The sequence below is a fragment of the Panthera tigris genome, chromosome X (assembly GCF_018350195.1).
Source record: "Panthera tigris isolate Pti1 chromosome X, P.tigris_Pti1_mat1.1, whole genome shotgun sequence".
NCBI classification, from domain to species: domain Eukaryota; kingdom Metazoa; phylum Chordata; class Mammalia; order Carnivora; family Felidae; genus Panthera; species Panthera tigris.
In genome coordinates this window covers 124,179,040-124,204,123 of record NC_056677.1, presented here as the reverse complement: position 1 = coordinate 124,204,123, position 25,084 = coordinate 124,179,040, and the positions used below count along the sequence as shown (strand labels likewise).

General features: G+C 36.9%; 1 protein-coding gene across 1 annotated transcript in view; it reads left to right on the top strand.

The window, feature by feature from the left end:
• The window catches only part of GABRA3 (gamma-aminobutyric acid type A receptor subunit alpha3), a 103,025-nt gene that overhangs the window by 37,464 nt on the left and 40,477 nt on the right, over positions 1 to 25,084 (top strand). The window contains exon 4 of the mRNA XM_042973981.1: positions 13,040 to 13,122. Coding sequence (XP_042829915.1) covers positions 13,040 to 13,122 — 83 coding nt within the window. The remainder of the gene's footprint in view (positions 1 to 13,039; positions 13,123 to 25,084) is intronic.

The following is a 25,084-nucleotide window of genomic DNA, read 5'->3' as shown; positions in this document are numbered from 1 at the left end:
TGCAATTAAAGACAGTCTTGCTTCTTGCTTTCCATTTTTTATGTTTTTAACTTTTTTTTGCTTGCCTAAATTTTTAAACAGCTTTACTGAAATATGATTCACATATCATATAATTTACCCTTTTAAAGTATACAACTAAATATTCTCCAGTATATTTACAGAGCTGTGCAGCCATCACTAATATATAATTTCAGAATACTTTAGTTGCTCTTAAAAAGAACCTCCAAAGCAATTAGCAGTCACTTCCCATTGCTTTCCTTCTTAGACTGGTTAAAATCTTTGGGAAAATGTTTAATAAGAGTGGACATCATTGTCTTGTAAATGATCTTAGGAAGAAATAGACTTTCATCATAAAGTATGGTTCTAGATGTAGATTTTTCACAAATGTTCTTTATCAATTGAGAAAATTCCCTTTTGTTTCTAGCTTTTTGAGAGTTTTGGATCATGAATGGGTGCTGAATTTCATCTTTCTTCTGTTTCCCTTCAAGTTATTCTTTACAGAGCTGCTAGAATAATCCTAAAATGTTAGATCAAATCACCATTCTACTCAAAATCATGCAATACTTCCACATTTCATTTAAGGTGAAAACCAAAATATCTTAGGAGGGCCTTATACTATATAGTCCATTTCCCATAGTTTCCTCTTTAAATTTATCTTTTATTAATCTTCCCTCTTCATCTATCCACTATAGCCACAATGGTCTAGTTGCTATTCCTTAAATACACTGGGTAAACTTCAACCTCAAGGCCTTTGCATTTGTTACCCCCTCTATTTCGAATGTTCTTCCTCTATTGTCTACAAGGCTCATTCTCATTTCCTTCAGATCATTGCTCAAATACCCAGTGAGGTATTCCCTGAACACCCTATTGAAAATTACAATCCTTCCCCAATACTATGTATTCACATACTATATTTCTTCCTGAGGCATATTATGTTTTAATATACTAGTTATGTATGTATGTATGTATGTATTTATCTATCTATCTATACATACTTTATATTTTTTTGTTTTCTCTCTACTCAAATGTAAGCTCTAAGAGGGCAGCACTCTTGATATGTTTACTAATGTACTTACATTGCTTAGAATAATACCTGGCACATAGTAGGTGATCAAAAAATATTTGATGACTACATCAAAGAATCCAGAAACTTTTAGTCAGCTCTAGGAAAGACTTGTTGGGTGACTTGGGCAATTTCCTTCCCTTCTGTTTCATCATAAGTGAAACATCTGAAGGGATAACACTGGATGTTTTCAGTAAGGCTCTTTCTGCTCTGAAATTCTAGGAAAGAGGCTATATGCCCAGTTAAGATAATAAGTTGAGATATTATGCTATTAAGGAATAAAACTAAGATGCTATTCAGGGGTGCCTGGGAGGCTCAGTCAGTTGAGCATCCAACTCTTGATTTCAGCTCAGGTCTTGTCCCAGGGTTGTGGGATAAAGCCCCACACCGGGCTCCATGTTCAGCATGGAGCCTGATTAAGATTTTCTCTCTCCCTCTGCCCCTTTCCTTTTCTTGTGAGCTGTCTCTCTCTCTCTTAAATTAAAAAAAAATGCTATTTTTCCAGGAATGCTAAAAATGCCTAAACCCTGTCTGACCAGTGTACACCTCGTCTCTACAAGATCACCATAGAAATATATGCTTTTAGGAGAGAAAACTTATTCATTAATTAATTCACCAATGGATATATATTGAATATCTACAATGTGCTAGGTAATGTGCTAGGTTCCTGGAGCACATGAAAGAGAAAACGAGACAAAAATCCATAACCTTATAGTAAGGAGAAAAAATGATGATAAATAGAAAAAATAAATTATATGGCATGTTATATGTTAGGTGTTATGGGTAAAGAAAGAGCATGGTAAGGTTTACTAACCACAGTGTAATAGTAAACTGAATGGAGGTCAGGGTGGGCCTCATTTAGAAGATAATTAAACAAAGACTTGAAAGAGGTATGAGGGTATAGCAAGTGCAAAGACCATGATGTATGGGAGCCTGGCATGTTGAGAGAGAAGCAAGGAAGCCATTGTGACTAGAACAAAGTGAAGAAGGGAGGAAATTGTAGGACATAAGCTGAAGAGAAACAGAAGACAAAGTCATATGGGGTACCTGGGTGGCTCAGTTGGTTAAGCATCTGACTCTTAATTTTGGCTCAGGTCATGATATCATGGGTTCATGAGTTCGAGCCCCACATCAGTCTCCTTGCACTGACAATGCAGAGCCTGCTTGGGATTCATTCTCTCTCTCTCTCTCTCTCTCTCTCTCTCTCTTTCTGTCCCTCCTGTGTGCGTTCGCTCTCTCTCTCTCTCTCTCTCAAAATACTTAAATAAACTTAAAAAAAAGAAGAAGACAAGGTCATACAAGACCCTATAAACCATGGCAAGGACTTTGGATTTTAGTCTATATAAGATGAGGAAACATTAGAAGGCTATCGTGCAGAGAATATACTGTAAGGGCAAAAGGTTATAGGAAAGAGACTAGCTAGGAGGCCATGGAAGTAACAAAACTTTAACTTTTTACTGTGGTGGAATAAAAACCAACTGTTGGGCAGCAAAAGGTAGGGACAAGGGAGCCAGAATGCTGCAAAGCAGTGAAATGAGGGCAGTAATGTAGGGTTTTGTGTGTGTGTGTGTGTGCGTGTGCACATATGAATGCACACGTGTAGGGCTAAAAGAGCTTCCTTTCTATCTGTATCTTTCACTCCCAAAGAAAGGCATTTCCTGGACTTCCTCTTACAGGAATTTCTGTCTTGTTTTTGCATAGGAATCAAAGCAAGCTAAACCTTGGAGTGGAACTGAATCCCTATGATCTGAATGCCACATTTTGAGGGGTCTCTAACCTTTCTTGCAAAGAAAGACTAAAGACTATTTGCTATACAGTAGATCTTTAGGACTTCTTCAACTTGAAAAACTGAACCTGAGTACCCTTTCACTAAGATTTCCTCATTCCCTCCCCACCACCATTCTACTCTGCTTCTATGAGTTTAACTATTTTAGATTCCACGTATGAGTGAGATCATATAGTATTTGTCTTTCTCTGTCTGGTTTATTTCACTTAGCATAATGTCCTCTAGGTTCATCAGTGTGGTTCAAAATGGCAGGATTTCTTTCTTTTGTTAAGGCTGAATAATATTCCATTGTATGTATATACATTTTCTTATCACTTGTTGATGGACACTTAGATTGCTTCCATGTCTAGGCTATTGTGGATAATGCTGTAATGAACATGGGAGTGAAGATATCTGTTTGCAATCCTGATTTCAGTAACTTTGGATATATATTTCCAAAAGAGAGATTTCTTGATCTTATGGTAATTGTATTTTTAATTTTTTGAAGAACCTTCATCATACTGCTTTCCATAGTGACTGCACCAATTTACATTCCACTAGCAGTGCACAAGGGTTGCCTTTTCTCTACATCCTCATCAACACTTGTTGTCTCTGGTCTTTTTCGATAATAGCCTATCCAACAGGTGTGAGGGGGTATTTCATTGTGGTTTTCATTTACATTTCTCTGACGATTAGTGATGTGGAGCACCTTTTGACATAACTGTGTCCATTTGTATGTCTTGGGAGTAATGTCTATTCAGGTCCTTTTCTCAATAAACAATAATGTATTGTTTACTTAAAAATTTGCCAGGTGGACAGGTCTTATGTTAAGGGTTCTAGTCACACAAAATAATAATAATAATAATAATAATAATAATAATAATAATATGGAAGGAAACTTTTGGAGGGGATGGATATTTTTATGGCATAGACTGTAGTGATTAGTATATTAGCTTGGATATTGCCAGGGTGCTTTCTGCTGCAGAAAATCTTGAAAAGGTCTTGAAAGTTGTAGCAAAGTAAAGAGAAGGAAGAAGGGAACACAGTATGACATGGGATGTCAGAGAGCATTAGGATGTGTTTAAGAACCAATGAAAGGAGCACAACATAATCTGGGTTGTGAAGTACTCTGCCCTCACCAACATCTGCTTTCTCCTCCCTCTCTGCTATGTGCCTAGGTAGGATGTGCAAGAAGTGTATGGAAAGCAAGATAGAAATGTTATAAATCAGTTCCACTCCTAATCAGAAATCAGATGCCCTTTGCATCTTGCTTTTATAATCTATTTGTTGTGGTCTTATTTGCCATGTCCTCAGGACTGCTGGGTAGACAAAGTAATTTCCCCTTGAAATTACTCATAAAAGACAGTGTCTTGGAAATACTAATATAAGTGGAAAGAAGGAACACAATTTTCTTTTTTAAACCGTCATGGAATATTTTAAGTATCCAACACAAGAAACAGGTTTCTCAGTGAAATAATTTTTTTCTGTGTGTCAGATCCTTTGAATTATGAAACCTCCTTTATGCCTTGAGAATAAAGAGTGGATTGATGGAATATTGCAGCCTGACTTGAAAATTAAGCCTTTGTCCAAGACACATGAAAAATTTTGTAAATATTAAAGGGATTAGTTAGATCTTCAAGGATACTTGCCATCTAGATTCAACCTCTTACTGTTTTGTTGGGAGAACTAAAAATAAGAGATGGATAAGTACTTGTTGAAGAGTATACACTTGGTTTTTACCTTTTAGTCTAGAATTCTTGCTAACATACACATGAACATGTTTTAGTTATCCTGCTTTAAGCAATATCTAGTACTGCTCCTCTGAACATTTGTGAAGTGTTACATATTCATCAGGTTTAACAATTAGGATTGGAAATGCTGGCCAGTTGGTCACCTAGAACTCTAAAAGGATGGCATAGATTGAATCCAGTATAACCAGGAAACACACAGATTAGCTAGAAATAACTCATCAAAGCTAGGCTCCAAAGAATTCTGACTTTATGCTTTGCAAGTCTCATTTCTACCTGGAAGGCTACTACCTAGGCCAAGGAAAGTTAAGGCTCAAAATTCTGTAAAGAGTCTTTCAGGGGTCCTTGGGTGGCTCAAGTTGGTTGAGCATCCAACTTCGGTTTGGGTCATGATCTTATGGTTTGTGAGTTTAAGCCCACATCAGGCTCCGTGCTGGTAGTGGAAAGCCTGCTTGGGATTCTCTCTACCTCTCTCTACACCTCTCCCTTGCTGACACATGCTCTTTCTCTCAAAATAAATACATAAACTTAAAAAAAAAAGAGCCTTTCGGGTTTTCCATGAAGAGTATCATATAATCTGCAAAGAGTGAAAGTTTGATTTCTTTGCCAATTCATATGCCTTTTATTTCTTTTTGTTTTCTGATTGCTGAGGCTAGGACTTCCAGTACTATGTTGAACAACAGTAGTGAGTGTGTGAGTGACAAACATCCTTTGTCATGTTCCTGACTTTAGGGGGAAATCTCTCAGTTTTTCCCCATTGAGAATAGTAGCTGTGGGTCTTTCATATATGGCCTTTATGATGTTGAGGAATGTTCTTCCATCCCTAATTTCTTGAGAGTTTTTATCAAGAAAGAATGCTATATTTTGTCAAATGCTTTTTATGCATCTATTGAGAGGATCATATGGTTTTTATCCTTTCTTTTATTAATGTGGTGTGCCACATTGATTGGTTTGTGAATACTGAACCAGCCCTGCAGCCCACAAATAAATCCCACTTGATTATGGTGAATAATTCTTTTAATGTACTGTTGAATCTGATTTTCTTTTTTATTTTCATTTTTTTTATTTTTTATTTTTTAATATATGAAATTACTGTCAAATTGGTTTCCATACAACACCCAGTGCTCATCCCAAAAGGTGCCCTCCTCAATACCCATCACCCACCCTGCCCTCCCTCCCACCCCCCATCAACCCTCAGTTTGTTCTCAGTTTTTAACAGTCTCTTATGCTTTGGCTCTCTCCCACTCTAACCTCTTTTTTTTTTTTCCTTCCCCTCCCCCATGGGTTTCTGTTACGTTTCTCAGGATCCACATAAGAGTGAAACCATATGGTATCTCTCTTTCTCTGTATGGCTTATTTCACTTAGCATCACACTCTCCAGTTCCATCCACGTTGCTACAAAAGGCCATATTTCATTTTTTCTCCTTGCCACGTAGTATTCCATTGTGTATATAAACCACAATTTCTTTATCCATTCATCAGTTGATGGACATTTAGGCTCTTTCCATAATTTGGCTATTGTTGAGAGTGCTGCTATAAACATTGGGGTACAAGTGCCCCTATGCATCAGTACTCCTGTATCCCTTGGATAAATTCCTAGCAGTGCTCTTGCTGGGTCATAGGGTAGGTCTATTTTTAATTTTCTGAGGAACGTCCACACTGCTTTCCAGAGCGGCTGCACCAATTTGCATTCCCACCAACAGTGCAAGAGGGTTCCTGTTTCTCCACATCCTCTCCAGCATCTATAGTCTCCTGATTTGTTCATTTTGGCCACTCTGACTGGCGTGAGGTGATATCTGAGTGTGGTTTGGATTTGTATTTCCCTGATAAGGAGCGATGTTGAACATCTTTTCATGTGCCTGTTGGCCATCCGGATGTCTTCTTTAGAGAAGTGTCTATTCATGTTTTCTGCCCATTTCTTCACTGGGTTATTTGTTTTTTGGGTGTGGAGCTTGGTGAGCTCTTTATAGATTTTGGATACTAGCCCTTTGTCCGATATGTCATTTGCAAATATCTTTTCCCATTCCGTTGGTTGCCTTTTAGTTTTGTTGGTTGTTTCCTTTGCTGTGCAGAAGCTTTTTATTTTCATAAGGTCCCAGTAATTCACTTTTGCTTTTAATTCCCTTGCCTTTGGGGATGTGCCGAGTAAGAGATTGCTACGGCTGAGGTCAGAGAGGTCTTTTCCTGCTTTCTCCTCTAGGGTTTTGATGGTTTCCTGTCTCACATTCAGGTCCTTTATCCATTTTGAGTTTATTTTTGTGAATGGTGTGAGAAAGTGGTCTAGTTTCAGCCTTCTGCATGTTGCTGTCCAGTTCTCCCAGCACAATTTGTTACAGAGACTGTCTTTTTTCCATTGGATGTTCTTTCCTGCTTTGTCAAAGATTAGTTGGCCATACGTTTGTGGGTCTAGTTCTGGTGTTTCTATTCTATTCCATTGGTCTATGTGTCTGTTTTTGTGCCAATACCATGCTGTCTTGATGATGACAGCTTTGTAGTAGAGGCTAAAGTCTGGGATTGTGATGCCTCCTGCTTTGGTCTTCTTCAAAATTACTTTGGCTATTCGGGGCCTTTTGTGGTTCCATATGAATTTTAGGATGGCTTGTTCTAGTTTCGAGAAGAATGCTGGTGCAATTTTGATTGGGATTACATTGACTGTGTAGATAGCTTTGGGTAGTATTGACATTTTGACAATATTTATTCTTCTAATCCATGAGCAGGGAATGTCTTTCCATTTCTTTATATCTTCTTCAATTACCTTCATAAGCTTTCTATAGTTTTCAGCATACAGATCTTTTACATCTTTGGTTAGATTTATTCCTAGGTATTTTATGCTTCTTGGTGCAATTGTGAATGGGATCAGTTTCTTTATTTGTCTTTCTGTTGCTTCATTGTTAGTGTATAAGAATGCAACTGATTTCTGTACATTGATTTTGTATCCTGCAACTTTGCTGAATTCATGTATCCGTTCTAGCAGACTTTTGGTGGAGTCTATCAGATTTTCCATGTATAATATCATGTCATCTGCAAAAAGCGAAAGCTTGACTTCATCTTTGCCAATTTTGATGCCTTTGATTTCCTTTTGTTGTCTAATTGCTGATGCTAGATCTTCCAGCACTATGTTAAACAACAGCGGTGAGAGTGGGCATCCCTGTCATGTTCCTGATCTCAGGGAAAGAGCTCTGAGTTTTTCCCCATTGAGGATGATGTTAGCTGTGGGCTTTTCATAAATGGCTTTTATGATCTTTAAGTATGTTCCTTCTATCCCGACTTTCTCAAGGGTTTTTATTAAGAAAGGGTGCTGGATTTTGTCAAAGGCCTTTTCTGCATCGATTGACAGGATCATATGGTTCTTCTCTTTTTTTTTATGAATGTGATGTATCACGTTGATTGATTTGCGAATGTTGAACCAGCCCTGCATCCCAGGAATGAATCCCACTTGATCATGGTGAATAATTCTTTTTATATGCTGTTGAATTCGATTTGCTAGTATCTTATTGAGAATTTTTGCATCCATATTCATCAGGGATATTGGCCTGTAGTTCTCTTTTTTTACTGGGTCTCTGGTTTAGGAATCAAAGTAATACTGGCTTCATAGAATGAGTTTGGAAGTTTTCCTTCCCTTTCTATTTCTTGGAATAGCTTGAGAAGGATAGGTATGATCTCTGCTTTAAACGTCTGGTAGAACTCCCCTGGGAAGCCATCTGGTCCTGGACTCTTATTTGTTGGGAGATTTTTGATAACCGATTCAATTTCTTCGCTGGTTATGGGTCTGTTCCAGCTTTCTATTTCCTCCTGATTGAGTTTTGGAAGAGTGTGGGTGTTTAGGAATTTGTCCATTTCTTCCAGGTTGTCCAATTTGTTGGCATATAATTTTTCATAGTATTCCCTGATAATTGTTTGTATCTCTGAGGGATTGGTTGTAATAATCCCATTTTCATTCATGATTTTATCTATTTGGGTCCTCTCCCTTTTCTTTTTGAGAAGCCTGGCTAGAGGTTTGTCAATTTTGTTTATTTTTTCAAAAAACCAACTCTTGGTTTCGTTGATCTGCTCTACAGTTTTTTTAGATTCTATATTGTTTATTTCTGCTCTGATCTTTATTATTTCTCTTCTTCTGCTGGGTTTAGGCTGCCTTTGCTGTTCTGCTTCTATTTCCTTTAGGTGTGCTGTTAGATTTTGTATTTGGGATTTTTCTTGTTTCTTGAGATAGGCCTGGATTGCAATGTATTTTCCTCTCAGGACTGCCTTCGCTGCGTCCCAAAGCGTTTGGATTGTTGTATTTTCATTTTCGTTTCCATATATTTTTTAATTTCTTCTCTAATTGCGTGCTTGACCCACTCATTCTTTAGTAGGGTGTTCTTTAACCTCCATGCTTTTGGAGGTTTTCCAGACTTTTTCCTGTGGTTGATTTCAAGCTTCATAGCATTGTGGTCTGAAAGTATGCATGGTATAATTTCAATTCTTGTAAACTTATGAAGGGCTGTTTTGTGACCCAGTATGTGATCTATCTTGGAGAATGTTCCATGTGCACTCGAGAAGAAAGTATATTCTGTTGCTTTGGGATGCAGAGTTCTAAATATATCTGTCAAGTCCATCTGATCCAATGTATCATTCAGGGCCCTTGTTTCTTTATTGACTGTGTGTCTAGATGATCTATCCATTTCTGTAAGTGGGGTGTTAAAGTCCCCTGCAATGACCACATTCTTATCAATAAGGTTGCTTATGTTTATGAGTAATTGTTTTATATATCTGGGGGCTCGGGTATTTGGCGCATAGACATTTATAATAGTTAGCTCTTCCTGGTGGATAGACCCTGTGATTATTATATAATGCCCTTCTTCATCTCTTGTTACAGCCTTTAATTTAAAGTCTAGTTTGTCTGATATAAGTATGGCTACTCCAGCTTTCTTTTGGCTTCCAGGAGCATGATAAATAGTTTTCCATCCCCTCACTCTCAATCTAAAGGTGTCCTCAGATCTAAAATGAGTCTCTTGTAGACAGCAAATAGATGGGTCTTGTTTTTTTATCCATTCTGATACCCTATGTCTTTTAGTTGGCGCATTTAATCCATTTACATTCAGTGTTATTATAGAAAGATATGGGTTTAGAGTCATTGTGATGTCTGTATGTTTTATGCTTGTAGTGATGTCTCTGGTACTTTGTCTCACAGGATCCCCCTTAGGATCTCTTGTAGGGCTGGTTTCGTGGTGACAAATTCCTTCAGTTTTTGTTTGTTTGGGAAGACCTTTATCTCTCCTTCTATTCTAAATGACAGACTTGCTGGATAAAGGATTCTCGGCTGCATATTTTTTCTGTTTAGCACACTGTAGATATCGTGCCAAGCCTTTCTGGCCTGCCAAGTTTCAAAGGAGAGATCAGTCACGAGTCTTATAGGTCTCCCTTTATATGTGAGGGCACGTTTATCCCTTGCTGCTTTCAGAATTTTCTCTTTATCCTTGTATTTTGCCAGTTTCACTATGATATGTCATGCAGAAGATCGATTCAAGTTACGTCTGAAGGGAGTTCTCTGTGCCTCTTGGATTTCAATGCCTTTTTCCTTCCCCAGTTCAGAGAAGTTCTCAGCTATAATTTCTTCAAGTACCCCTTCAGCACCTTTCCCTCTCTCTTCCTCCTCTGGGATACCAATTATGCGTATATTATTTCTTTTTAGTGCATCACTTAGTTCTCTAATTTTCCCCTCATACTCCTGGATTTTTTTATCTCTCTTTCTCTCAGCTTCCTCTTTTTCCATAACTTTATCTTCTAGTTCACCTATTCTCTCCTCTGCCTCTTCAATCCGAGCTGTCGTCGTTTCCATTTTGTTTTGCATTTCATTTAAAGCGCTTTTCAGCTCCTCGTGACTGTTCCTTAGTCCCTTGATCTCTGTAGCAAGAGATTCTCTGCTGTCCTCTATACTGTTTTCAGGCCCAGCGATTAATTTTATGAGTATTATTCTAAATTCACTTTCTGTTATGTTATTTAAATCCTTTTTGATCAGTTCATTAGCTGTTGTTATTTCCTGGAGATTCTTCTGAGGGGAATTCTTCCGTTTGGTCATTTTGGATAGTCCCTGGAGTGGTGAGGACCTGCAGGGCCCTTCCCCTGTGCTGTGGTGTATAACTGGAGTTGGTGTGCGGGGCCGCAGTGCGACCTGATGTCTGCACCCAGCCCACCGCTGGGGCCACAATCAGACTGGTGTGTGCCTTCTCTTCCCCTCTCCTAGGGGCGGGAATCCCTGTGGGTTGGCATGGTCCATCTGGGCTACTTGCACACTGCCAGGCTTGTGGTGCTGGGGACCTGGCGTATTAGCTGGGGTGGGTAGGCAAGGTGCACGGGGGCAGGAGGGGCAGGGTTAGCTCGCTTCTCCTTAGGTGATCCACTTCAGGAGGGGCCCTGTGGCAGCGGGAGGGAGTCAGATCCGCTGCCGGAGGTTTGGCTCCGCAGAAGCACAGAGTTGGGTGTTTGCGCGGAGCGAGCAAGTTCCCTGGCAGGAACTGGTTCCCTTTGGGATTTTGGCTGGGGGATGGGCGAGGGAGATGGCGCTGGCGAGCGCCTTTGTGCCCCGCCAAGCTGAGTCTGTCGTCCGGGGGCTCAGCAACTCTCCCTCCCTTTGTCCTCCAGCCTTCCCGCTTTCTGAGCAGAGCTGTTAACTTATGACCTCCCAAATGCTAAGTCGCGCTTGCTGTGGGAACACAGTCCATCAGGCCCCTCCGCTTTTGCCAGCCCGACTCGGGGGCTCTGCTTGGCCGGCGAGCCGCCCCTCCGCCCCGGCTCCCTCCCGCCAGTCCGTGGAGCGCGCACCGCCTCGCCGCCCTTCCTACCGTCTTCCGTGGGCCTCTCGTCTGTGCTTGGCTCTGGAGACTCTGTTCTGCTAATCCTCTGGCGGTTTTCTGGGTTCTTTAGGCAGGTGTAGGTGGAATCTAAGTGATCAGCAGGACGCGCGGTGAGCCCAGCGTCCTTCTACACCGCATCTTCCCTCCAACCCTGAATCTGATTTTCTAGTATTTTATTGAGAATTTTTATATCCATGTTCATTAGGGATATTGGCCTTTAGTTTTCCTTTTACATGGGGTCTTTGTCTGGTTTTGGAATCAAGGTAATGCTGGTTTCGTAGAATGAGTTTGGAAGTTTTCCTTCTATTTCTGGTTTTTAGAACAATTTGAGAAGAAAAGGCGTTAACTCTTTAGATGTCTGGTAGAATTCCCCTGGGAAGCCATCTGGTCCAGGATTCTTAATTGTTGGGAGATTTTTTATTACTGATTTAATTTCTTTGCTGGCTATGGGCCTGTTCAAATTTTCTATTTCTCCTGATTCAGCTTTGATAGTGTGTGAGTTTCTAAGAATTTGTCCACTTCTAGATTGCCTAGTTTATTGGCAAGAAATCAGAGGAGAAATCTTAGATTATTTATGCAGAATAATGCAGGAGAATGAATATGTGGGCATTGCAAATCATACCCCATTCAGATTTTCATTGAGGAATCCATGCAGTGTCTTTCACATGTTGTTCCTATTAAGAAACATGAGGTCTTTATGGGGCAGCTGGTTGGCTCAGTCAGTTAAGCATCTGAGTTTGGCTCAGGTCATGATCTCAGCTCAGGTCATGATCTCGGCTCAGGTCATGATCTCACGGCTTGTAAGTCGAGCCCCATGTTGGGCTCTGTGCCAACAGCTCAGAGCCTGGAGCCTGCTTCAGATTCTGTGTCTCCCTCTCTCTGTCTGCCCCTCCCCACCTATGCTCTGTCTCTCAAAAATAAACATTAAAAAATGTAAAAAAAAAAAAGCATGAGGTCTTTAGACTTAACCTCTGAGGTTTTTGGTGTCTTCCATTACCTTCATATTTTGTTTTCCTGACCAGTTATGTGTGTGTGTGTGCATGCTTGTGTGTGCACATGTGTGTGTGCACATGTGTGTGCACAAGCACATGCAGTATATGTTCTCCAAGAGGCATCTCCATCAACAAAGCTATAGCAGTTGCTGTGAGCAGCAGAGACATCTTTTGTACCTGTTCATTATCAAGATAAAGATATTCATCTCTCCTTCCCAGTGTAGTCTTTACATTGGTTAACTCACTCTATAGCCTGCTGATAAGAATTATTTAATAAATAATTAAACTGCTATCAAAGAGTGCATAAGTCAGAATCTGGTGTTTTAAGCCTTCTTTGAGAGGGAGGGTTGGCTGAGGGAACTCAGCTAAGGCAGATAAGTTATATGTGTTTTTCTAAAGGTGGTAAGGTGGGATTCAAATCTGATTTAAAAATCTGAATACTGAATGCTGCTTTGAGTTGCCGTTTGGTTCAATTAATTCATCCCTTGTCTTCATAAAGACTTCGATCTCAGTGAACCTAAATAAATGAAATCCCATTATTCTTAGGGGCACCCCATTGCTGGTGAGTGGGAACTCAGCTCTGTGTTTAATACTGTTCATTTTTGCTTAATCTAATTTTCTTTTCTCCTTTGTGTTAGATTAACAATTCATGCTGAGTGCCCCATGCATTTGGAAGATTTTCCTATGGATGTACATGCCTGCCCACTGAAGTTTGGAAGCTGTACGTATTGTTTTTCGGTTTCTGTTTACCTGTTCTTCTGAAAGGAAACTGAGTATTTCCTATTCTGTCCCCTAGTAGTTTCTAAAGCTGAAACCTTTAACCCAGGCCGGTATGGGAATGAGGAAAGGGAGTGGTGTTCAATAGTACTAACTAATCAGGAGGAGGAGACTTAGCTTTTAATAGAGTTTTCTTTCTAGATAGCAAATATTATCTCACTATTTCAGATTCATTTCTATCATTAGATTGAAACATTAACATCTGTTTCCTAAATTGTCCAGAAGATAGAGCAAGACAGAGCTAATATATTGTGATGGGCACTGAGTGATGTATGTAAGTGATAAATCATTATATTGTACGCCTGAAACTAATGTTACACTGAATATAAACTAACTGGAATTTAAATACATACTTGAGAATGAATAATAAACAAACAAACAAAATTAGAGTAGCCACTTCCTAAGGACATGATATCCAAAAGGAAATGTGTTTATATTTTTGAAATGCCTTTCCTACCTGCATCTTATATAGTTCTATCTAATTCTCTACAGTAAATGGTAGAGAGAAAGAAAATCTGGAGATTTTCTCATTTTTACAGAGTATTGCCTTTACCAGTAACTGCAAATCTGACAGAGAAATGAGTAGATACATAGCCCATTTTTAAATAAATTAGAAAAATTAAAATTGAATAGAATTTGAGTGAGTGTAATTCTAAGAATTTCAGAGTAAGTGTCATATAGGGAGTCATCTGAGCAATATATCAAGGTCTGTGTTTATTGTATCTAAATTAAATTTAACTCTGTGTTTTAAAGTAGAAAGAGCATTTGAGAAGACCCAAGTAATTACATGTGACATATTTTTTCAATCATTGTCAAATACTTATAGATTGTCTCTTTTGTGCCAGGCTCTATTGTAAGAGTTTGGGAAACATCCATGAATAAAGCAAAGACCCTGTCTTTTTGGAGCTTATATTATAGAAGAGAGAGTGATGGTGGAAGATAAAATAAACAATGGATTAAAAAGTAAAGCATAAATTATGTTGTAAATTGAAAATAACCATGGGAAGACCTAAAATTTTTGCAGAATAAGGGGAATCAGTCATGTCTAAGTGGAAGATAGGTGTTGCCACTGAAATTTAAAGTAGGGATTCAGCATAGGCCTCTTTGAAAAAGTGAGCACAGATTTTAAGAAGGTAAAAGCATTAACAGTGCAGATATTAGAGGAAACTGTGCTCTAGGTAGAGAGAACAACCAGGGATAAGACGCTGAGTCAGAAAAGTATCTGACTTCCTCAAGGAAGATTGAAGTGTTCAGTATAGTATATAGACACAGTAAATGGGAAAGCACTAGGAAAGTATGAGGTCAAAGAAGAAGACAGATCATCTAGAGTCTTTTAGGACATTAAAGGGCATTGAATTTTACTGAGAGAAAATGAAGAGTGATTGGGATATTTTGAACAAAATGATTATATTATCTGACATGTCTTAATAATTGTGTATACTCTGTTAAAATATAAGTTGGGAAGGATAGAAGAAGGAAATCCAGTTAAAAGTTTATTGCAATAATTCAGATGATAAATAATAATGGCTCATGAATAACTAGAAACCTAGAACTGTAGAAGCAATGAGGATTGAAAGACAAAAATTCTGGAGAAAAGGTAGAACCTCTCATAAATGAATTTGTGACCTGCAGCTTATTCATTCTTTATGGTACCTGTCTATTCTAGCCATTGATTGAAGCTTAGAATTCAAGTTTGGCCCTAGGCATAGGGCTGATGCTAGATGATAGGGAAAAAAAAGCAATTGTTTAATTGGCACACAGAGCTAAAGTGATAAAAATAGAGATCTAGAAGATCTCAAATTCTTGGCCAATGTCCCTGTCAATACAATTGCTGAATTTTGAATATGCATAAATCATAAGGCCAAATAAAAATATGAAAACCTCTGAAATGTAAAGCTGGCTTTCCTATAGTCTCCCAATGCTATAAAAAAGAAAGCATGCTAGGCTATCAGTTTACAACCCCAGAGAAGCTATGTCCTAGTTACAAGGGAACAGCAGGGACATACATCAAGTTTAACCAAAACTATAACCCAACTCAGTCTCTTATAGGATTAAGGTAATATTTATCCTAAACTATCTGCTTAGCAAAGGAAAAAATGAAGCCTCTCTGGTATAAGTCAACATCATCTGAAAACTAAACAATTTTATTATATAGTGTCTGGAATTCAATAAAAAAAATCATTAGGCACACCAATAGACAGGACTATATGACCTAAAACCAAGATTTTAAAACAAAACAAAAAATAAATAAAGGGGGAGGGGGAATATAGAATAGGTCAACAGGTGACCCAGATATCAGAGTTTGTAGACAAGGACTTTTAAAAACTATGCTAAAAAACAAAAACTATGGTTAATATGTTCGAGGAAAAGGAGAAAAGATGAATATAAGAGATAGATAAAACAGAATTTCAGCAGAAAATTGGAATCTATAAAGAAGAACAAATTAGAAATTACTTATGGAAAAGTACATATGCAAAATTCAGAATTCAATGGATAGATTTAACAAGCAGAAGACAGGATTGGAGAATTTAAAAATGGATAAACAGAAAATAGCAAAACTGAAGCACAGGGACACAAAAATACAGAAAAGAGTAAGAAATATGGGACACAGTAAAATACATTGTAATGTGTAATTTTGTGGAAGAAAAATGGAGAGAAAGGAGCAAAAGCAATAATTATGTTCAGGCCAAACATTTTTAAAGTTATCAATCTAAACATTCAAGAAGTTGGTAAGCACTAAGGAGGACAAATACAAAGAAAACACTGATTCTAAAATTTATATAGAAATGAAAAAGTGTAAAAAATAGGCAATCTTGAAGAAGAAGAATAAAGCTAGAGAACTTACAATCAAATCAAATCTAATACCAGATATCAAGACTTATTTTAAAATTTTAAAACTACCTGTATATTTTAAAGCTGTAGGTATTATTATTGGAATGATAGACAAATAGACTAATGGGACATGACAGAAGTCCAAAAGCAGAAAGGGAGAAGGAAAGGGAGGCTGATAGGGAAGGAAGGAAGGAAAGAGAGAGAAAGAAATCTTGACTTTTATCTCTCATCATGCACAAAAATAAATTTCAGATGGATTGTAGATATAATGTGAAAAGGTGAAAGGTAAAACAATAATTTTTTTAGAAGAAAATATAAGAGAATATTTTCATGATCTTTGAAGAAGTAGAGATTACTTAAATGGGACACAAAATATCGCTGATCACAAAGGTAAAAGAGGATGAATTAGAATATATTAAAAATTAATACATTCTGTCTATCAAAAGACAATGGTAAAAAGGCCAGTCACAAGGTGGGAGAAAATATGTGTATTGCATATACAATGACAAATGACTCAAATCCATAATTATTTTTTTATTTTTTAACTTGTTTTATTCTTTTTTTTTTTTTTTAATTTACATCCAAATTAGCGTATAGTGCAACAATGATTTCAGGAGTAGATTCCTTAGTGCCCCTTACCCATTTAGCCCATCCCCCCTCCCACAACCCCTCCAGTAACCCTCAGTTTGTTCTCCACATTTATGAGTCTCTTCTGTTTTGTCCCCTCGTGTTTTTATATTATTTTTGTTTCTCCTCCATTATGTTCATCTGTTTTGTAGTCAGAAACCTCAATAGAAAAAAAAAAGTGTTGAATAGGCACCTTGTAGAACACTTTCCCAATCACACACACATATAAAATGATCCACTATATTAGTCATCAGGGAAATACAAATTAAAATCCAGAGGATACCATTCTACACCCACTAGAATAACTAAAATGAAAAAAAGGTTGTAAATGTTTTATGAATAACATATAGTGTATAAAATTTTTAGGAATTCCAAATTTTCTTCCTTAATCCCAAATGTTGGTGAGGATATGGAACACAACTATACTCTCATGCACTGTTAAGAGGAATGTAAATTTGTACAAAAGTTTTGGGAAATTGGTGGTTTCTACTAGTACTAAACATATACATATCATAGAACCTGGCATTTCTAGTCCTGAGTATATTTTTAAACATAAATCAGTATTTATATCTACCAAAAAGCATACAATGAGTGTTCATAGAAGAGCTATTTTAGTTGCTCCAAACTGAAAACTACTCTAATATCTATCAGAACAGATACAAAATCTATGATATATTCACACAATAAAATACTGTACAATGACAGATATGTTACACTCAACAACATGGACGAGGTTATAGATTTAATTCTGAGCAAAAGCTGGACACATAAATGGATTATAGTGCACGATTCCATTTATATCATATACAATATCAGGCAGAATTAATCTGTGGTATTAGAAGTCCTTAATATATGGGGCGCCTGGGTGGCTCAGTTGGTTGGGCCTCCATCTTCAGCTCAGGTCATGATCTCCCAGTTTTTGTGGGTTCAAGCCCCGCTTGGGCTCTGTGCTAACAGTTCAGAGCTGGAGCCTGCTTTGAATTCTGTGTCTTTTTCTCTGCCCCTCAACTCACACTCTTTCTCCATCTGTCTCTCAAAAAATGAATAAACAGTAAAAAAATTAAGAAGTCCTTAATATTTTATCAAACATTGCTATTGATAATATACCCAAACTTCTAACATATTAAACTATGGGATTCAGGAATAGGAGTTGGAATTCCTAAAAATCTTACACATTAAATGTTATTCATAAAATATTTCCAACCTTCTTTATGTTCCTTAGTCCAATGGATATCCAACTTTCTTTTTAATAAATAAGAAATTGTAAGTTTAGAAGTAGTAGCAAAGACCAGTAGTGTATAAAAGATACTCAAAACCTGGAAAATACCAGCAAATCTTATTATATACTGTTTGAATAACAAGATTTTCTTTATTTCTTAGCAAGGCAAGCAGCACTACACAGAATCAAAAGTCAAAATTACCAGTTTAAGGGTTTACTTTGCTTCTCAAACTTATTCTTGAAATCACACTCACAGAGTTTGTATATTTTATGCTATGCATATAATATAGACTTATTAACATATAATTTGTAAGAAAGACTCACCATTACCAGAATACAGGGCCACAAACATATATATATACAATAAGCAAAATCAACTGATAAGATCAACATATACTCCTGTACTGATATGTGGAAATTTCGCATTTGTGATGAGTACCGGGTGATGTATGGAATTACTGAATCACTATATTGTACACCTGAAACTAATGTAATACTCTATGTTAACTATACTGGAATTTAAATAATGGAAAAAAATACAATGGGAAAAATATCTCTAATGAGGAACAATTCTGGAACGGTAGAGTAAGGTCTTCTGAAAATCTCTTCCATAAAACCAATGAAAACATTGTAAAAATTTTTCAAAATAAACTTTCTCCAAACTCTCTCCAAAGGTTCACAGCCAATATGAGGAGTATTATTCAAGAGAAGTACTTATTCTCAGTAAAATCAGGGATTCCTATTGCCATCCATTTCTTCCACATTCTGTAGAAGCCTTGAAGATTTTGAAATAATAGAAGGGTCAATCCATCAGGAAGATATAATGTTTGTAAAGATATATGTATTTAACCACAGAACCCCAAAATACATGAAGCAAAACTGAAAGAATTGAAAGGAGAAATAGATAATAGTAATAGCTAAAGATTTCACTACTCCACTTTCAACAGATCACTAGAGAAAACATCAACATAGAAGTAAAAGACTTGAACAAAATTATAAACTGACTAGATCTAACATTTATACTGTACCAAACAACATCAAAACACACATTGCTCTTAAGAGCACATGGAACATTTATCTGGGGTAGACCATATGTTAGACCATATTAGACCATAAAACAATACTCAATAAGTTTAAAAGTATTAAAACCATACAAAGTGTGTTCAATTGAATGAAATTAGAAATGAAAAACCAGAGAATTTGAGAAATTCACAAACGTGCTGACATATGCACTCCTAAATAGTGTACTCCTTAATAAAGAATGGGTCAAAGAAAACATCACAAGGGAAATTAGAAAATAGTTGAAATAAATGAAAATTATGTACCATATACCAAAATGTATGGAATGCATCAGCTTAAAGCAGTGTTCAGAGGGAAATGTATAACTGTAAAGCATATATTAAAAAGACAGAAGAAAGTAATCTGTCTTTCTACTTTAAGAAACTAGAAAAAAGAAGAACAAACTAAACCCAAAACAAGTAGAAGGAAGAAAATAATAAATCTAGGAGGGCAATTAAATGAAATAGATAATAGAAAAAACATTTTAGAGAATCAAAGAATCTAAAAGTTGGTTCTTTGAGAAGATCAACAAAACTGGTAAACCTTTAGCTAGACTGACCAAGCCAAAAAAAGAAGAATTAAATTACTGAAATTTTAAAGAAAGGAAATTATTACTGACCTTACAGAAATAAACAGGATCATACAGGAATACTATGAGCAACTGTATGCCAACAAATTAGACAGCTGAGATGAAATGTAGAAATTACTAGAAATATACAAATTATTGAAACTGACTAAAGAAGAAATATAAATTGTTTTTGAACTCATAACAAAGACATTACATTAGTAATATAACTCCCCCCCCCCCACAAAACAAAACACAAAACAAACAAACAAAAAACAGGGCTAAATGGCCTCACCATTGAAATATACCAAATATTTAAAGAAAAATGATTACTAAGTCTTCACAAAGTTTTGCAAAATATAGAAGAAGAGGTAACATTTTTTACTTCTTAAATCAGGTCATTATTACTCTGATTTAAAAAAAAAACACAAGAAAAGGAAAATATTTATTATGAGTATAAATAATAAAATCTTCAACAAAATACTAGCAAACTGAATGAAGCAACTTATAAATGGATTATACACTATGTTTAAGTGCGATTCATCCTAAGAATATAAAGTTGACTTAATATCCAAAATTCAATGTAATACACCATATTAGTAGAATAGAGGACAAAAACCATATGATCACCACAATAGATGCAGAAACACATATACCCCATGCTAGAAATCTAAAATTTGTCCAGTAAGTAGTAGCTATAACTTGTCCTACCATTTCAGATAATTTGAAGTCCTGAGAATTTAAGTATTTGTTTTAGTTATAAACCTATACAATGTTTCCATTTGGTCTCATATATACCAACCTTAGGCTATAGTTGTTATGTTCATCAGAATCCTTGTATTTTTACTCAATATGCCCAAACTGACTGATTAATTTTTCTCTAAAACCTTTTGTGTTCCCTTTCTTGGTTTATTTAGATTCTGTATTCTGATTGTTACATACTTCTTCAACTTCATCTTATATTGCTCTCTCCTTTACATTGGCCTTCTGCTAGTTCATAGAACAGTGCAGATCTTTCCTACTTAGAAGCCTTTGTACTTGTTTTCTTGGCCTAAAATATTCCCCATCAAGCTCTGGCTCTTTCTCATTTTTTAGGTTTCAGGTTAAAAACCACTCCCCCAAAGAGGTCTTCTCTGATCACTGTATCTAATGAAAACCCTCCCCAGCTCTGTGCCTTGTATGTCTAATATAATATCTTAATATTTGTTGACTGACCTAATCAGTCAAGCATGCAATCAGTCTCTGACAAGATAAGTGCAAAGGGAATGCTTTCTCTTGGTGCCATTGTGGCAGGATTGTTTTATATTTCCCATTTTCCTGGAGCCTAACACATACCAAGGCTCAAATAACAGAAAGAGAGAATGAAATGTTTGTGTCATCATAGCCTATACAATATGTTGAGGGGGGCCATTCTGGGGGTGTAATAATTCCAATATTGTGGTAGATATCCTTTCTGCAGCATTCACCTCCAACACACACACTCTACCCCTGCTCCTCCATGAAAATAGAATTATTGGAACTGAGAAATAAGGATAGAAAAGAAAGGTATGGGAGAGAAGCTGAGAGGTTAAAGCAGCCCAAGGGGCATGGAGGAAGGAGAGAAGAAAGAGAAGACCTAAAGGGGAAGAGTTCTGTTCCTCACTAGGTGAATGAATTTCGTCATTACCTACAACTTGCAAAAGCTACAATCTTAGAGTCATGTAGAATCCTTCCTTAAATGTCCTCCTTTCCTTTCTTAACCTTCATGAAAATCTATCAGTTATAATCTGTTCTACCTCTGAAATCTCCTTTATCTCACTCAATTAAACTTAATTACCATCTGTTATGCCCTAAGGATCACTTACACCAAAATTTGTGAAGGCCTTTGCCTGATGTTTTAGCTTTAGTTTCATTATTTCCACCTAGTTATCCATACTGCAGCAAGGGCATTCTTTCATAAGCATACATTTTGCTATGTCATTCTCTACTTGAGGCACATCCACAACTAAAACCCTCATTTCTTAGTGTGGGCAATTAGGGCAAATATTACCTCAGCTTCTCTCTAGCGTCTAAATCGAGGGGTACCATTAATTCCCTTAACACTGATGTTCCTGTATGCTTTTTGCCTTTGCTGTGTTGTTCTTTTGATATGAATGCCATTTCACCCTTTAAAGGTGGTCTCATTAAAGGTGGTCTCTAAGCATTATCTACTTTATGAATCCGTCCCTAATAGTCCACTCTGAGCAGAAGCAATGGTGCCATCCCCACACCCAACCCCACCACCACTACCATGGGTTCCTTTAACTTTTGTTTACCATTACAGGGTTAGGCTGTGAATAATCAAGTAGTTATCAATTTATTTTTTGAATTTATTTCTCATTCTTTCATCTCTTCCTTTATTAGTTCAGGCCTTTCCTGTTTTGACCTCCATCATAGAAGATAATTTTTCCCTATAAATCCCTCTGTTCCTGTATATTATTGTCAAAGAAATGAAACTATTACATTTTGCTTAAAACAAGTTGACATTCTGGGCCCGGTGACATTTCTAAGGTATGGATAGCAGCATGTTTTATTGTCACATCTGTACTAGAACTGCTAGGATTTTTAGGGCTAGTATTCAGGATTGTCCGCTCAAAGTACTCAGCTGAAGTTAAGAGATCCATCAAGAAATTCCTTTTCTTTCTTAGGGGTGGAAAATATCTCTATCCCCTACTCTTTCCCTGAACACACCTGGTCTAGTCTTTACATTGTCAAAATCTTGAGTATATTGGGCAGAACACTGATTGCACTGTCCTATAAACAAAGAGTTACAACCACCTGAACAGCAAAGATAAGAATAAATATACAGGTGATTCTCTGCTTAGGAGTAGTGGAACCCCAAGCATATATACTAAAGATGGAAGGCACTGGGGAAAATGAAAGGATAGGGCCTTGTGATAGTCTTCACTTAATAGTCTTATAAATTTTAAATAAGAAAATGAGAAGAATCCTAAGGAGAGGATTTCCCTTTCTTCTTGGTGATAATAGTTTAAAGATCTATAATTCAAGTTGGGAACCCTAGATACCCATAGGCATCAGAAGATGCTTTGTTTCCAAGACTGAATCACAAAAGACCATAGCCATTTATAGGAGATCTCTAGACCAGAGGTTGCAAATTGGTAGCTTGAAAATTTAATTTGTTTGATCCATATAGTGTTTGTAACTTTTTAAAAAATTAATGTTTATTTATTTTTGAGAGAGAGAGAGAGATTGTGAGTGGAGGAGGGGCAGAGAGAGAGGGAGACACAGAACCTAAAGCAGGCCCCAGGCTCTGAGCTGTCAGCATAGAGCCTGACATGGGGCATGAACTCACGGACCGTGAGATCATGACCTGAGCCAAAGTCGGATGCTTAAGCAACTGAGCCACACAGGTGCCCCATAACTTTTAAAGTTATTTGCAATGATTTGAAATTTGGGAGATGTCACATAAATCCCCAGATTTTTTTATTATTTTATGAAGTCAGAAGATTGGTCTCAAACTCTCACATGGCCACAATCGGCTGAGTAGTGGTTGTTCTTGTTAATGGGCATATGCTTGCCATTCCTCCAAATCTCTATCACTTTTTACTCTCTTCCTGAAAAAGGGTCCAATGTTAGTTGCCATTAATCAACTCACTTGCATTTTTACATATAGTAGAATTGAGAGCTGCTAGTAGAATTAAAAGGAATGTGACATAGTTCTTATACCTGTAGCTGTCAAAACATAAGGAAAAAAGACTGAGAGGACTGGTTTCAAAACATATAGGGGAGTTTGCATTTCCTTATAGAAATGAAGAATATTTTGGGGTGCCTGGGTGGGTCCGTCAGTTAAGTGTCCTTTTGATTTCAGCTCAGGTCATGATCTCATAGTGGTGAGACTGAACCCCGCATCAGGCTCCATGTTGACTGTGGAGATGGAGCCTGCTTAAGTCTCCCTCCCTCCCTCTCTCTCTCTCTCTCCTTTTGTCCCTCCCCCACTTGCTCTCTCACTCTCAAAAAGTAAAAAAAAAACTAGAAATGAATGTTTCTACATCTTTACTATGCATACAAAGTATGCCTTTGTTGAAGAAATACGACTTCAGGTATTAACATCATGCAATTTGGTATAGAGAATTATAACTGATATATAAAAAAGATGTACAATAGAAATCTTAATTAACCTTAAAACATAGACTGAAAATTCAACAGGTTTTGTGTTTGAATGCCTACACTAAGTGTTGCTGCTGGGAAATGCAATTAATACAGTGAGCAACAAACATTCCCAAGTACCAAAATATTTTATAGATGCCAAATTTATAAGAATGTCTATTGCAGAAGAATTATATGTTGAACTAGAAGTATTTTTTCGGTGTTGAATAAATGACTGAGGCCATATACAGAGTATATTATGTGGAAAGTTGGATTTCTTGTGGCATTTTCTTTTGTAGCTTATGAGAGAACAGATATAAAAAATACTGTAGAGTAATGTGTATTTTTTCATGATTACATTGAGAATTTTGATGTGAATGAAGAAATTTTTGGCTTTTGCCCATTACAAGCAAATCAGAAAATGCTTTACTTGGGTATTTTGAAAAAATTCCTAAGTATAATATAAGAAGACCACAATTAGTACATTTGAGTGTTAATGTCAGATTTATGAAATGTATATCCAATGCTGCAAAGTTTTATAGAGACAAATTTATGTTTGTTCATTGGTAGATTCACTAGGAATTATTTGCTTTGTGGTAAAAAGGCTTAAATAGAGCATATTATAGAGACAGCAGCTGCTACCAGGAGCTGGAGACCTCGAACTGACTTGAACAACAGCTCAAAAGTTGGGCAAAATGGATGAACAGTATGTTTCAGTTTCTCTTTATGAGCCTAGGTGCCTAAGTTAGGGCAAGGTGCTTGCCCCCAAAATTAAACCCACTGTACAAAGAGTAAATCTGTATCTGGAAAGAGAGCAATTCTTTTCCTTTAAGATACTGACTTTAAATAACCTCACTCCTTAGTCTCTCACCATTTCTCTTGCCCACACCTCTGTTAAAACTAATCCATACTAAATTCCATACTCAATGTGGGAATTCCAAATACAAAGTCTGACATTAACATCTTGGTGCAGAAGGAAAGGAAGCAGGTTTCTGTTTTGAAATCAAAATGGTAATAGTTTTTAAAAGAAAATTGCAATAGGGTACCTGGGTGGCTCAGTCAGTTATACATCTGACTTCAGCTCAGGTCATGATCTGGCGGTTCATGGGTTTAAGCCCCACATCAGGCTCTGTGCTGACAGCTCAGAGCCTGGAGCCTGTTTTAGATTCTGTTTCTCCCTCTCTCTCTGCCCCTCCCCTGCTCATGCTCTCTCTCTCTCTCACTCTCTCTCTCAAAAATAAACATTAAAAATAATAAAAAATAAAATTGGAATAATTAATTATGGCTATTTTTAATTTGGAATTTTCATGTTTTTAATTTAAAATATTCCTACTATGATTTTTTGCCTTATCTCATATGCTCACCCCACAATCATTTTAAAAAGCTTTATTATATTTCTGACAGGCTTTTTAAAAAATAAAATTTATTGTCAAATTGGCTTACATACAACACCCATTGTTCGTCCCAACAAGTGCCCTC